At 38.1% G+C, this 16191-nt stretch overlaps 1 protein-coding gene across 3 annotated transcripts in view; it reads right to left on the reverse strand.

Moving 5' to 3' along the window:
* The window catches only part of st3gal3a (ST3 beta-galactoside alpha-2,3-sialyltransferase 3a), a 70705-nt gene extending 57489 nt beyond the window's left edge, over nt 1-13216 (reverse strand). The window contains exons 1-2 of one of the 3 annotated variants that reach the window (XM_067513494.1): nt 12810-13214; nt 10608-10759 (exon numbers count right to left, since the gene is read on the reverse strand). In XM_067513494.1, the coding sequence (XP_067369595.1) occupies nt 10608-10722 (115 nt within the window). In that variant the 5' untranslated portion in view covers nt 10723-10759; nt 12810-13214. Of the gene's footprint in view, nt 1-10607; nt 10760-12362; nt 12735-12809 lie in introns of those variants that run through there. The other 2 variants (XM_067513495.1, XM_067513497.1) reach the window with 2 other exon arrangements.
* Nucleotides 13217-16191: the final 2975 nt, after the last annotated feature.

The following is a 16191-nucleotide window of genomic DNA, read 5'->3' on the forward strand; positions in this document are numbered from 1 at the left end:
GGGTTTTTTTTGTCCTTTTGGCTTATCCTCTGAGTTCCTATGAGTACAATTTTTACGCCGGATGCCCCATACAGCTTACTGTGTGTGTGTTTGTGTGTGTGTTGTGTCAAACTAAGACAGACAGAAAAGACGCAGCTCACCGATACATGAAAATGTAGGAGACTCACGATAGCATTTTATTCCATAACAATGTTGTTACAATATTTACCTGCTGGTGTTGCAGAGTCTACTGAGATATACGCTACTATCCAATAACTAAATCCACCTGCAGTTGGCACATGGCAGGTGTTAATATCCAGATGCACATTATGTAATCACTAGCTTTGAGACAACCAGGCCTATTGTACAGTATGTGTTACTACAATTATAATCAGTAAATGCCTTCTTCCTTAACAAACTAGTGGCCACCTTGAGCTGACAGCCTCACAACCTGAGAGCAGACAAAGCCTCCCACCACTTCCCAAAATTATCTAAACAAAAACAAAACGAAAGACTTACAAACATCAAGATTATCTTATATTGTGTTAGCAGGAAAGACTGGCAGAGTGAAGCACTTCAGGGACAAAGAGAAAAAGTTGCTCTGAGATGACCTCAATAAAACCCCTTAATGCTGTGACTGCACAGATAAAAAAAAAAGCTTATAACTTATCAAACTCATTCATTGTTTATCTTCCCACTGGGGCAAACCTCTACAGAAGAAATGAAGTGAAAAAGAAGAGAAAACGCAGATAAGCCAGTGAGGCGCATAGTTTAGGCTAAGCTGACACTATCTCTGCACCATGTTGGGTGAAAAGCTGAAACAAGAACAGCTAATGGAAAAGACAACATGCTTGAAGAGAAAATAAGCAGCTTGTGTTGTTTCTGGATGGTGCAGCCCGATGCATATCTACCAAATATCAATTTCTGAGTAAACATTTGGCTGTCAGTCTGTCTCAGTGAGGTCAAAGTTTGCATCAAAAGTCATAGTGCAAATTAAATGGATTTATTTCCCCCTCCATACTACTACAGGCAATAAGCAGAAGCTACCAGTGACAAGCACTGAGGTAGATTTAGATAACACGACATGAGATGTACACAGATGTACATCTCATGACAACCCACATCTCTGATATGCTCACTCACTCAGTGATAAGGGTTAGTGAAGTGTCTCTGTGGTTAGAGAAGCAATTAGCCAGGCAGATGGTTAATAAACATTTACTTAGACAGAAGATACTCATAGGCCTTATAACAATTAATATGTGCATTCATAATAGCTTTCTGACATTTTTTCTAAAATGTTGTAAGAATGGGACAAAAAACTCTAATCACTAATTCTGCTTTTGTTTTTGTTTTAAACAAAAAATTAAGCAACATGGCTTTTTAAAATGGTTCTGCCTATATCTGTGTACCATTTGTTCCATGGATAATATGCTATCCATATAAAATTCTGACCACCTCTGTATTTAAGGCAATCCAATACAGTGGCTCTGCCATGAATTCTATACTTTTTTCAAGCATTGCAGGCTGATATGGTGTGATGTCACGAATATTAAGCCTTGTGCTTATGTTTAGGTTAGAAGAAACTGCTGATTTCTTACGGCATGACCTTTATTTTCTGTTGTTGATGGACAAAAATAAAGAACTTTAAATATATATAATATCAACTGTGGAATCTGCAGGAAAATTATGAAAGTTGAAACGGAATGGATTGAAATTATTTACAGTACTTGATCAGGATCTGGGACATTTTCAGTTCACTACAACTAAATGTAGAAGATCCATGCAAATATAGAATTAACTTTAAAAGTTTATCTATGTTTTGAATAGAATGTAATTTTATATATATATATATATATATATATATATATATATATATATATATATATATATATATATATATATATATATATATATATATATATATATATATATATATATATATAAATGTAAAATTTAATGTTTCAGCACATCAAATTTACTTACAAAAATTGACAGCTCCAATAGAACAAACATTAAAATTTGGACTTCATTCAAGTCATTTGAACATGACTCAATTTTCATAACTTTCTTAACTCATAAACCCAAATCTAAATAACCTACACCGTAAAGGCTCAAAAAGTTCTTTTCAAGGTATGTTTTTGGTCTGCGTAAAGACAACGGGCAACTCCACACACAAAGGCCCCTGCCAGCAAGCCAGGATTTGAAGCATGCAAAAACCTAATTTTAAGGTGGCAGTGCTAACCAGTCTGCCCCTAGTCCTCTCAGGATATTGTGATTTTTGTCATACGGTTCCACAAAAAATTTATATACCAATTTAATGCCCAGCCCTATTCTATGATAGATGTCATCCCATTTCCCAATTTTTGTATTTATCTATAGCCACAACCACTGTCAAGCCATCTTATTAAAAAAAAAAAAGAAAAAAAGAAAAAAATCTAAACTATTGTATCACCATCATACTAACAAGACAGCACAAGTAGCTACAAGGTTGGTTTGAAAAGATTAATCTACAGCTAAATTGTCTGGCACATATTTTTGGCTGCTAAAATTTTCCATACTCAGGAAAGGCTTAAGTGCACTAAATAGCAAGTATTCGCACGGCTCTACTTAACACACCATTTACTAATCAGGCCTGGACACAAGTTAGCAGACACGCCTGTATTTCACATCCTTAATTCTACCAACTCCGAGTAAAGCTTTCACCCATAGCAAGCAGTGCAAAAACATCCACTTAAACCGTTTCCCAAATTGCTAGCAAATGCTGATATGCCTGAGGTAATAAAGCCATTTTCTTCTCTTAAACAAATGTACTTTCTGAGAACCTGAGTTGAGTTAACAGACTGTGAAGAAAAATAGGATGTTCATTTAAAGAGTAATAATGAAAGAAGACATATTAATCAAACCTGGTGGATTTGGGGATGTAGCATGAATCTAATTGAAAAAAAAAAAACAGACCAGTGTGAAGTTTAGTTATTAAAATATTTAAAAATATGTGCTTTTCTACTTTTCAGTATTAATAACGATACCTTAATGCATTAATAATACCATCAAAGGTATCATTAATTTAATGTGCATTAATACAACCCCACATCATCACGAAGCCTCCTTTGAACTGTGCACCTTAACAACTCCCCTGTTCAGCATAGATTTCCAAAAAGAGTTTCAGGTTTTTGGGGTTGTTAGCCTGTATCTGTATCTTGTATACATGTTGTTGTTGTGTTCCATGGTTAAGCAAAAACAATCTGTGTTTTTCCTGGCAGTGTTGTGTGTGTGTACAATTCATTTTACCAGGATGAGAATTTTTACAATTTGAATAATGAGCTATATTTTAAATGCTTCTAGCATCTTGTGAAGACAAACACCCCAGAACAATGTGTAAAAAACAATATGGGATTGGTGATTTGGTGAATAATGCTTCTAAACATAGAGCCTACAAAAAAATTTACATTTTGTTTATTTTATTTGTACAAGTTGCAATGTAAATTTTTGTGAAACTAATGGGACCACCAGCACATCGGAATGAATGAATGCTAATTTTTTTCTTTTTTTTTTTTATATTTCATTGAAACTTTTCTCTATAAAAGCACACTTTCCCAAGCAAAAATGTTCCTATGTTTGCTTATGTCTAAATTACCGCAGATATCCTTTACGGTATCTAATGTCCTGTATGGTGATGCTTGCATTCACTAAAGAAAAAGGTTAGAGACCTTAACTCATAATTATGAGATGTTTCTTGTAATTATGAGATACCAGTTGTTTTTCATAATTACGAGATCTGTATCTCATATTTACAGGTTATGTTTCTTGTAATTACAAGGTACAGGACTTGGGGATCTCCTAAATATGAGAACATTTCAGAACCTGCATTAGATTAATCAGGTTTTTAGGATGTCATCAGTATCACCACAGTTATGTAACGGTTTTCAATACTTCCAAAATGTTATAGTAATTCAGAACTGTCGATAGATAATGCAGCAGATTTAGCTTTTCAAAATGTCATCAAATGGCTGTAAACTGTAAACAGCAGAAGTGTAGCTTCCAAAGTCCTGCCTCAGATGAAACGGACAGCGTTATACAATATGCTGCAAGTTAAACCTGGCTTTATAGCGAAGTTTAATTTGAAACATAACTCGTAAACATAACTCGTAAATATGAGATGCAGATCTTATTATTACAAGAAGCATAACTCGTTCCGTAGCTCGTATTTACAAGATCCATATATCATAATTAGTAGATAAGGTCTCAATTTATTTATTTATTTTTGTGTGTGAATGCAATGCCTGCCTAAGATAGAGTAGGACCAATATATTCTAATGTATTGATATAATAAGTAGAAAAATAATAGAGCAAAATGTGTTTTGTTGCAGGTCTAGGACAGCGTTCACACTGTTGAACAAAAAGTTTAACAGTTTTCATGGAATGACCCTTCTGTCTCTTTTTTTTGCTTTTCTGCTCTTTATGTGCTAATCCATTAAACTGGTTTAAAATATACATTTCAAAGTTTAGCTCAAGCAGACATGAAGCTTTAGAACATATACTGCAGTTCTACAAGAAAACATAAAAAGGGAATTCAATTTTAAAATGTTTGAAAGATACTGCTTTATGGAACCAAAAAAATCCTTATACGGTTGTAACTAAGGGCTGAAATCAACCTGCTGTATGAACACACAAGTTCCTCCTTCAGTGTTTGTATTTTTGTTAAATGGATCAACTGTGAATAAATATGATTTCAAATATAATACTGGCACCACGAAAGCACAACAAATATGTAATCAACCAGCCATTTTTTGTGAATGTGTTTGTTTTTCCTTTGAAATATGATCTCTCTAGTTCCAGTCAGCACTCTTGCTGCAGCATTTTGGATTAATTGCAGGCTCTTTAGTTACTGGGGCATCCTGAAACTAGGGAATTAAAGTAGTCCAACCTAGAAGTAACAAATGCATGGACTTTTTTGGCATCACTTTGAGACAGGATGCTCCTAATTTTGGCAAAGTTCCGTAGGTGGAAGAAGGCTGTTCTAGAGATTTGTTTTATATGTAAGTTAAAGGATAAATCCTGGTCAGAAATTGTTCCAAGGTTCCTTGCAGTAGTACTGGAGGCCAGACTTATGCCATCTAGAGTAATGATATGGTTGGACATCATATTTCAGAGATTTTTAGGCCCAAATACTATGACTTCAGTCTTGTCTGAGTTTAGAAGTAAAACATTGTGGGACATCCAGGTCTTTATGTCTTGTAGACTTGAAGCTTTATTAACTGATTATTTTCATCTGGTTCCATAGATAAATATAGCTGGGTATCATCAGCATAACAGTGGAAATTTATGGAGTGTTTTCTAATAATGTTGCCTAAATGAGACATATATAAAGTAAAAAGTATTGGTCCTAACACAGAGCCTTGTGGAACTCCATAGCTAACCTTTGTGTGCATGGAGGATTCATCATTAACATGAACAAACTGAAATCTATCAGATAAGATTTAAACCAACATAGTTCAGTTCCTTTAATCCCAATTTCATGTTCCAGTCTCTGTAATAAAATGTTATGATCAATGGTATCAAATGCAGCACTAAGATCTAACAGAACAAGTATAGAGATGAGTCTAGTATCTGAGGCCATGAGAAGATCGTTGGTGACTTTTACCAGTGCTGTTTCTGTACTATGATGAACTCTAAATCCTGACTGAAAGTCTTCATACTAATTATTCCTATGAAGGTGATCACATAATTGTTTTGCAACTACTTTATTAATTATTTTAGAAATAAAGGGGAGATTAGATATTGGTCTGTAATTAGCTAAAACACCTGGGTCAAGACAGGGTTTTTTAAGTAATGGTTTAATTACAGCTTCCTTATAGGCCTGTGGTACATAGCCTGTTTCTAAAGATAGACTGATGATATCTAACATGAAAGTATCTATTAAGGGTAAGGCTTCCTGAGCAGCTTAGTTGGAATAGGGTCTAGCAGACAGGATGTTGGTTTAGATGAGGTAATAATTGAAGTTAGCTCAGAGAGATCTATGGGTATAAAGCAGTCTAACAGGGATTGGGGCCTTATTGATGACTCTAGCACTGCTGTACACGAAGATCTATGTAATATTTGGGGGGAGGATCTGGTGAATTCTTTCTAGCTACAATTTTATTCATAAAGAAACTCATGAATTCATTGCTGCTCAGAGTTAAGAGAAAACTAGGCTCGGCTATAGTAGAATTTTTCCCTAACTGCTGTAAGGTCCGTTATTGTAAATTCAAATATTATTAAAAAATGGTCAGACAGAAGAGGGTTGTGCAGAAATATTGTTAAAGTATCCGCTTCAATTCCATACGTAAGGACAAGGTCTAAGCTGTGACTGAAACAGTGAGTGGGTTTATTTACATTTTGGGAAAAACCAATTGAATCTAATCATGAATTAAATGCAGTGCTCAGGCAGTTAGTGTCAGCATCTACATGAATGTTAAAGTCACCAGCTATAATGACTTATCTGTACTAAGCACTAAATCAGATAGAAAAACTCTGAGTAAGGGACTGGAGGACGGTACACGATAACAAATAACAGGGGTTTTTGAGTTTTCCAGTTTGGGTGTGAAAGGCTAAGAGCTCTAAAAAACAGAAAATTGTACAAATTGACATGAAAGCAACTAATAAAACAAAAAACACACAACATATCAGACTCATTGATTGTGCTAGTGCAAGGTACAAGGTAGCCCTGCTTCGAGTACAACCTTAAAGGTTAGCAGTGACGTGGGGCTTGTGAGAAAGACACAGTAGCAATTACACAAAACGTTGTTGGGCCTACGTGGCTTCATTCGATACACTACAGAACAAATTGAGGCTGATCACAAATAGTAGACCAAGGTCATACACACAAGGGATGTTTGCCTTGTACTGTGCATGAACAAGTTTGGTTTGGTGACTTTCTGTTTTACATCAGATTAAAAAAAACCACTGTGGGTTGGAGGAAGAGTAGATAGCTGTATTCATAAAAATAGAATGTCACGTGTCCCAAATATATATTACTGATATTAATATTGCACCATATCTACACTCGTAGATATGAAATAACATGGACAGTTAAAGCTTTGAGTGTATGTGTGTGGCCAGTATATGGGAAAGACAGGACATGCAGATGTACTCAGGGTTCATATGCCGTTTTAAAAAAAAAAATCTAATTTGAACTCTTTCAAGGTCAATTTTCAAGCTTTACCATCACTTTACAGCTGCAGCAAATGAGATGTTGGCACAAATATAAATACTGATAATTAATACTTTAAAAATCATACTAAAAAAGATGGCATTATGCTATGAAGAACCAAAATTAATTTAATAGCAGACATACCCACAATCAGGTTTTTAGGTCTACAGTACCACAGTAGTTCTGTAATAGTTTTTCATATTTCCAAAACTCTAGTAAAGTGGTTAGCACAAACACATTAACATGTACTTGTAACGGTGGTCTAACTTTACTCGACGATTCTATACAACAACACAAGTGACCTGAAAATGCAGAAGGCTGTGCGTGTTCCTCTTTTTATCCACACATACAAGCCAATGTTAGCGCAGTCATTTCGAACTCCGTGTCTTTATGGGCAGGGTCACACATGAAAACAGACCGATCACGGTCACACGAAACCCAGGTGTAACAGTGTGATTTTAGACTAGTTTATTTCTCCACCCACTAACTGCACTAACCAGTCACACTGCTATTTATTGTGAAAGACATACAGGTAATACAGTTTCAAGCATTCTCAAGCACTTTATCCAAAATCCAAGCACATTTCAGAACTTGAAAATACTAAATTAAAATTCAAGCATTGTCAAGTATTTCAAAGCAGCCGTACAAACTCTGTGTACTGGACATTGAAGATTCAGGTTAGCACTCAGGGCTAACCTGAGCTTAACTTCAAGTTTAGTTTCACCTGTGCTTTCTGACCATACTCAGTTGCAATTTGTTTAAGTTTACTTAAAGTTTAAGTGCAGACCATTTAATAATGTAAGTATGTAATTATGTTTATTTATATAGCCTTAAAAGAGAACACCAATCATCAATGGGATTAAATAAATATACAAATAATCAGTATATAAGCTTGGCAAACTTCTTCAAGTGGAAAAACAGTTATTCTTCTTCTTCTTTTCCTTTCACTTGTTCCCTTTCAGATGTCGCCACAGCGAATCATGTTCCTCGATCTAACTCTGTCCTCTGCATCCTCTAACTTCCTGTCCTCTCTAACTACATCCATAAATCTCCTCTTTGCTCTTCCTCTAGACCTCCTGCCTGGCAGCTCCAACCTCAGCATCCTTCTACTGATATATTCACAGTTTCTCCTCTGAACATGTCCAAACTACCTCAATCTGTCCTCTCTGACTTTATCTCCAACACATCTAACATGAGCTGTCCCTCTGATGTCCTCATTCCTGATCCTGTCCATCCTCGTCACTCCCAAAGAGAACCTCAACATCTTAAGCTCTGCTACCTCCAGCTCTGCCTGCTGTCTCCTTTTTCCTTTCATTCTTGCTGATACTCTTTTATCACACAACACACCTGACACTTTTCTCCACCCGTTCCAACCTGCTTGCACTCACCTCTTCACCTCTGCTCCCTGTAACCCCACCTGGGTCCCTCTCATTCACACACATGTATTCTGTCTTGATGCGGCTAAGCTTCATTCCTCTGTTTTCCAGAGCAGACCTCCACCTCTCTAGATTTTCCTCCACCTGCTCCCTGCTCTCACTACAAATCTCAATTAAATCTGCAAACATCATAGTCCATGGAGATTCTTGTCTAACCTCATCTGTCAGCCTGTCCATCACCAGAGCAAACAAGAAGGGGCTCAGAGCTGATCCTTGATACAGACCCACCTCCACCTTGAACTCCTCTGTCACACCTACAGCACCTCACCACCGTCTTACAGCTCTCATACATGTCCTGCACCACTCTAACATACTTCTCTGCCACTCCAGACGTCCTCATGCAATACCACAGCTCCTCTCTCTGCACCCTGTCATACGCTTTTTCTAAATCTACGAAGACACAATGCAACTCCCTATGACCTTCTCTGTACTTCTCCATCAGCATCCAAATACTACATCTGTTGGATTCTTTCTTGGCATGAAAGTATATTGCTTCCATACCTCCACAGGTATGTCATCAGGACCAACTGTCTTTCCACTCTTCATCCTCTTAAATGTCCTCCTCACTTCACTTTACTAATCTTTGCCACTTCCTGCTTCACACCAGTCACCTCTTCTACTCTTTGTTTGACCTTTGCCACCTCTACCTTCACCTTACGCTGTATCTCCCTGTACTCCTGTCGAGTCTCTTCAGTCCTCCCAGTGTCCCACTTCTTCTTAGCTAACCTCTTTCTCTGTATACACTCCTGAACTTCCTTGTTCCACCACCAAGTCTCCTTGTCCACTTGACCGAGTACCCTCCTACCTGTCTCCTTGATCAAATTAGCTGTAGTAGTCCAGTCATCTGGAAGCACCTCCAAACCACCCAGAATCTGTCTCAGCTCCTCCCTGAAAACTACGCAACATTCTTCCTTTTTCAACTTCTACCACTTTGTCCTCTGCTCTGCCTTTGTCCTCTTCATCTTCCTCATTCATTTTACACACCACCATCCTGTGTTGTCTGGCTACACTCTCCCCTACCAATACTTTACAGTAACTGATCTCTTTCAGATTACAGCGTCTACACAAGATGTCGTCCACCTGAGTGCTTCTGCCTCCGCTCTTATATGTCACCCTATGTTCCTGCCTCTTCTGGAAAAAAGTGTTAACTACAGCCATTTCCATCCTCTTTACAAAGTCTACCACCATCTGTCCTTCTGTGTTCCTGTCCTGAAGACCAAACCTGCCCATAACAGTCTCATCACCTCTGTTCCCTTCACCTACATGTCCATTGAAATCTGCACCAATCACCACTCTCTCACCTCTGGAGATGCTCTGCATCACTTCATCTAACTCACTCCAGAATTTCTCCTTCTCTTCTAACTCACATCCTACCTGTGGGGCATAACCATTCACAACATTGAACATCACCCCTTCGATTTCCATCTTCAGACTCATCATCCTGTCTGATACTCTAATCACCTCTAGAACTTTCCTCACAAACTGCTGTTTCAGGATAACTCCTACTCCATTTTTCCTCCTATCTGACCCATGGTAGAACAACTTGCACCCTGCTCCTAAGCTTCTAGCCTTGCTACCTTTCAAACTGGTCTCCTGGACACACAGTATGTCCACCTTCCTTCTCTGCATCATGTCAATCAACTCACCAGCTTTAAAAGAAAAGATAATTCTTGCATAACTTAAATGTAGCTTTTGCTTCTGATTTTTTCCCAAATACAGAAGTTACAGTAAGTGATTCTAACTACGAATAAAGAAAATTAGTATTGCATAGTCTTAGATTATGGACTTTCTATTTATCGTTTGGTTCAAATCATAGTAAAACATTTAACGGTGTTTTACTATGACAGTCTCTGCACAAGTGCATTTCATTAAATTTCACTTATTGGTAGATTTTAGTGTTCTTCAGACAAGGAGAGGAGAAAACTGCAACTGTAAACTAAATAAACTAATAAAGCTCATGTACATGTACAATGCATTATGCCAAATTATCAGACAGGACTCACATGGTTTGTGGCCCCAGTCCCTTGAGATGATCCTCCATGACCAGTAATAAAGGAATACCAGGGCCAGCACAAAGCACAGGCCCAGAAGGAGGTTGCGACTAGGTTTGATTCTCATCTCCAACTAGCACACATGGCACATCCCAAAGTGAAGCCTGTTTGAACAAAGGATAAACAGGTTAGAAATGCACTCGCACTCATTATTTAACACAATCCCCACAGAGGCTGAATGCCTCAGATTTAGCTTAAGTATTTCTCTGCAGTGTTTTCCTTAAAAGAGACTTTATATGTACTGACCCCCCCTAAGATCTACAAGAAGGAAAATTTGTATGACATTATCCAGTCACTATCTATCCTCCAGTCACTTGTCGAACTGTCCTTGAGGAAGACAGTGAAGTCCAACTTAGTTGCTCCCTGTGAGCATCAGTGTGAGTGTGTGTGTGTGAGGTTGTGAGTGCGAATGGGTGAATGAGAAGCAGTTAAAGCCCTTTAACTACCAATAGGTAGAAAAGTGCTATAAACTGTAAGTGCAAACGATTTACCATTTATCTGTACGGAATAATTTATTTGAAGACTTTCAGTCAGGATTTAATTGGAGTTAATCATAGTTCATCATAGGCTGGTCTCTATACTTGTTCTGTTAACTCTTAGTGCTGCATTTGATACCACTGATCATATTTTACTACAGAGACTGGAACATGTAATTAGGATTAAAGAAATTGCACTAGGATACTTTAAATCTTACATATTTGATAGACTTCAATGTGTATATGTTAACGATGAATCCTCCACACACACACAAAGGTTAGTTATGGACCAATACTTTTTACTCTATATAGGTCTTCTTTAGGCAACATTAGAAAACACTCATATCTCCGGAACCAACTGAAAAAAAAAAACTATAAATCCAGCTTAAAGCATGGCTACGAGACACAAAGACCTGGATGTCCCACAATTTCCTACTTCTAAACAACCCAAACTGAAGTCAGAAAAAATGTCCAACCATATTGTCACCATCAACTCTGGCCTCCAGAGTTATTTTTGACCAGGATGGTTCCTTTACCCCACATATAAAACAAACTCTATATAAAGTTGAATTGAAAATAACACACTCCTATCTGTCACTCAGTCTGCTGAGGAAGAAGGCTCTGGAAAAAGTGGATGCAGAGATACGTTGGGGGTGGTGGGGGGGGGGGGGGGGGGGGGGGATTTGGCCAATGTAATGTCTTGATGAAAATTCTTGGGTTATTCTGTGTCACTTTCTCATGTTTCAATCTTAATCCTGGATCCTTAGAACATTCCACGTTTGCTTGAAGGCCACATGAGAGCTTTTCATGTTGATGGCTTTATGTGCATCTGGTTTATCTGTAATGCTGTTAAGTAAAGACACAGTGACCAGTTAGAATGCTGCGCGCTTTAGTCACGTTAAAGGCTCCAAAAGTAGCTGTCAGGGTAAACGAACAGTGGAATGTTAGAGAACGGGAAAGAACAAGGACAAACACAATTACCACACCGCAGCTAACCGCTAGCTAGCGCTGGCATTTACTGCCTGGCTATTAGCTACAGTAACGCTACCGTTAGCTGCCTGAACAACCCCCACAAATGACTGTCTGTTGGGAAATACGAGCTCTGTCCTTCCATCCGTTACCTGAACATGACAAGACTTTTAGCACGTCCGGCTAAATGTTTAATATGCATCTGAAAACACAACTACAGTAGCTGGCTACGTTAGCAAGCAATCCCTTGTCGGAGGCTTACCGGACGGATACCGTTAATTTTCGAGTTGAGCTGTGGTCTGCCGACGCCTCGACGACCAAGCTTGCATTTATCGTCCCTGTCGTACCGTGGAAAGTCGCCAGTTGTAACACGTATTTCTACATTATGCGTCTTCAGGGAGAGACGGTGTTCCCTTTCTGTTCGAGCAGTCTCTGCTGCTAAGGGGGGCTACTAGCCCCCTCACGTCCTGCTGAGAAACGCACATCAAACTCCGGTGGGAAAAAAAAAAATCAGCCATCTATTTACGCTTCGCTTCTAATGAATAAACGGTAGCGCATAACATTTACCAAAGAAAATATTGGAAACCTTACGTCGTTAGTCTTAAATAGGATATTATCATGAGCTAAGTCAGAATGAGAAGATGAGGTCTTTTTTTTTTTTTTTTTTTTCTTCTTCAACGCAAAGCATTGGAATGCGAAGACGCTGTACCTGGCTGAATGCGTCTGTGGCGCAGGAGCGCGGTCGTCCACCGATCCCACCGTTGTGGCTTCGATACCCGGTTTCTCCGGTCACAAGTCGAAGTGTCACTGAGCAAGACACCGAACCCCAACATAGCTGCTCCCGGTGAGCGTTCGGCTGCTACGTAGCATCGTGAGTGTGAGAGCGAACGGTTGAATAAGAAGCAGTGGAAAGCGTTTTGAGTGCCAGTAGAAAATCAGAAAAACAAATACAACGTAATTTCCGAAAACGTTATTTTGGAACTTTTGGTCCAAAAAATTTTTTCCAACTAGCTATTTTGGGAGATGCTTTTTATTCAAAGCAACTCAAGTGAGGTAAACAAGTCGGGAGTTGATATGACAGCAAAGTGCCACAAGAGGAAATGCTGCTGTTTTGCCGACCTACGTTCCAGGAATGAGAGATATCGACGTTAGTCAACTTTGTGTCTGTTTAAGATAAGTTTTTTTTATGAATGTGTCTGCTGATAATTACAGTGACATGTTGAACGTGGCAATTTGGTCGTTTCATTAGTTTCATTTCTCACATTTAAACATTCTTTTACAGCTTCTCATTTATTTTCTAAGCATAATAAAGAAAACAAAGGTTGACCGAAATGCTGTACAGCATTAAATAGAGAAGAGAAACAAAAACACAGGAAACATAATGGAGACGTCATAGACACATGAATAGCAAAGACAAAGACACAGGTATTTCAGTTGGGAATGTTTTTCAGTCCGGATCTAAAAGTTGCCAGCGTAGGCGCAGCCTCAATGTGGAATAAACCTGACTGCTACACAATGGTGGGATTGTTACCTCAAAAGGCACCATCCAGGGTTGTATTTAAAAAAAATCAGTCGTGTAGTGAGCCAGAAGTCCATGAAGCAACGTTAGTATAGGGAACATGTGCTTAGTTGAACCCATTAAGAGCCGAACAGCAGCATTTTAGACCAAAAGAGTAAAAACTAGTTATCTGTGAGGTATCGTTCAAAATCAGAATCACTGAGAAAGGATAACATTTAAACAGTGAGACATACACTCGCTCTTTACCAATTAAAATCAGTGGTCTTCATCCCCAAATACACATCTGAGTGGCCACTTAATGTGGGTAGAGTTTGAAGGTTCCTGTCAAAAGTCAACACCTGCATTCTCACACTTCAAAGACGAAGTCAAGAGAATACATGTGTATGTGAGTGTGTGTGTGTTCGGTGTGTGTGTGTAAGTGTAAGTGTGTGCGTGTGTGTGTGTGAGGGAGAGAGAGTGTGTGAGTGTGTGTGTGTGTGTGTGAGAGGGAGAAAGAGTGTGTGTGTGTGTGTGTTTGTGAGTGTCAGTGTGAGACAGGGGTGTATTATGTCTCATAGTTGGAAAGAAACAAATAGTAGATCTTTCCGACTGTTTTTAGCTTCCATTTTTCAAATTGACCCGAACAGTAGCTTTGTAATAAACATGTAGGGGGGTTACAAATATGCGATCTGAACCATTTTTATTTTATATGTTGATTACACTAATTAAACCAAGCAGGAGAAGTTTCAAAGTGAAAAAATACTTTTAAGTATTTTTTTTAGATTGTTAACTTTAAAACGGGTCAATTTGACCCTGAACAGAAGAGGTGTCTCATTTCAATTTATCAACATCACTCCATAAACAAAAAAAAAAATTCAAATATAAAATACAATTTTTAAAAATCAAGTGCATATAAAACTATTGTAATTTATGTGTAGGTCTTTTCAGTTTACATTAAAAAAAGTTTTAACATGATCTTTTTTTAATAAACAAGTGACCTATGCTCATTGAACCATGATCTGTGAACAGTAAACAACATTATTGAACTAAATATTGATTTAAATGGTTAGTAATGGAGTTAATGATGAGATATAAACAATGTTTTTTGGGACTTTTTGGTCTCCGACACTTTTGTATGATTAAGTGTCCCCCGGGAACATCAAGGCTGTTCCTCAGAAACGAACATAACAGGAGGGTTAACCTAATATGCATGTTTTTCGACTGTGGGAGGAAACTGGAGGAAACCCACGCAAGCAGGTGGAGAACATTCAAACTCCACACAGAAAGGCCAGGGGCATGGACCCACTACCTTCTAGCTGTGAGGTGGCAGTGCAAACCCCTCCCCCACCCTCGCGTTCACGTCCCTAAATAAAATGTATTATTAAAAATTACTAATCCATGTTTTAAAGAAAAGCATTGGGGATGTTGCGAAAAAACCTGCTGGTGTTCATGCTCCTCTAACCTTGAAGTTATTTATCAATGACTATTAATGATTATTCACACTAGGAGGTGCCCTGAGAGCCAACACCTTAAGCCATCCAACAAAACGTTTGCTGCATTTCCATTACAGGAGCTCAGTGACCCGTGACATGAAGCTGTTCGATAAAGGTCGTCAGTTCAGCTTTGCATTTCCACTGCATTTTACAAACTGGTGACACACTTCATATGTACATTATTAAAATGTCACTTGTCATAAAAAATCTTACAACACGTGATTTCGAAGGGAACATGGAACATCTAATAACATTTGAATTTACAATAAAGGACTATACAGCACTTAGGAAAAAATTCCACTACAGCAGATGTTAATCTGAAAATGCTGTGAATAAATTTAAAGAAATTATTTCTTCATCTTTTTCACCACCATGTGTCAATATTATGGTGAGTAGCCATCTTACTCCTGTACAAGTTGGTTATTTAATTGATGATTCTGCAGCCTCACTGTGTATGATACTATAACCAGTTGCCCCTCTGAAAAAGAAGGCAGTGAATCAGAGGAGCCGACCTCCATGGTACAATTCACAAATGCACAGCTTAAAGCAGGCAACCTATCTTTAGAAACTGGCTATGCACCAAATGCTTATAAAGTTGCTGTAATCAAACCATTACTTAAAAAACCCTGTCTTGATCCAGGTGATTTAGCCAACTATAGACCAAGATCAAATCTCCTGTTTATTTCTAAAATAATTGAAAAAGTAGTTGCAAAACAATTATGTGATCACCTTTACAGGAATAATTTGTATGAAGACTTTCAGTCAGGATTTAGAGCTCATCATAGTACAGAAACAGCACTGGTAAAAGTCACCAATGATCTTCTCATGGCCTCAGATAATGGACTTGTGTCCATACTCGTCTTACTAGACCTTAGTGCCGCATTTGACACTATTGACCACAACATTTTATTACAGAGACTAGAACATGGATTTGGGATTAAAGCAACGGCACTGCATTGGTTTAAATTTTATCTGTCAGACAGAATCCAACACGTTCATGTTAATGATGAATCCTCTTTCTGCACAAAGGTTAGTTATGGAGTTCCACAGGGCTCTGTGTTAGGACCAATACTTTTCAATCTGTATATGTCACCTTTAGG

This window comes from Channa argus, chromosome 8, assembly GCF_033026475.1.
Source record: "Channa argus isolate prfri chromosome 8, Channa argus male v1.0, whole genome shotgun sequence".
Classification (NCBI taxonomy): Eukaryota; Metazoa; Chordata; class Actinopteri; order Anabantiformes; family Channidae; genus Channa; species Channa argus.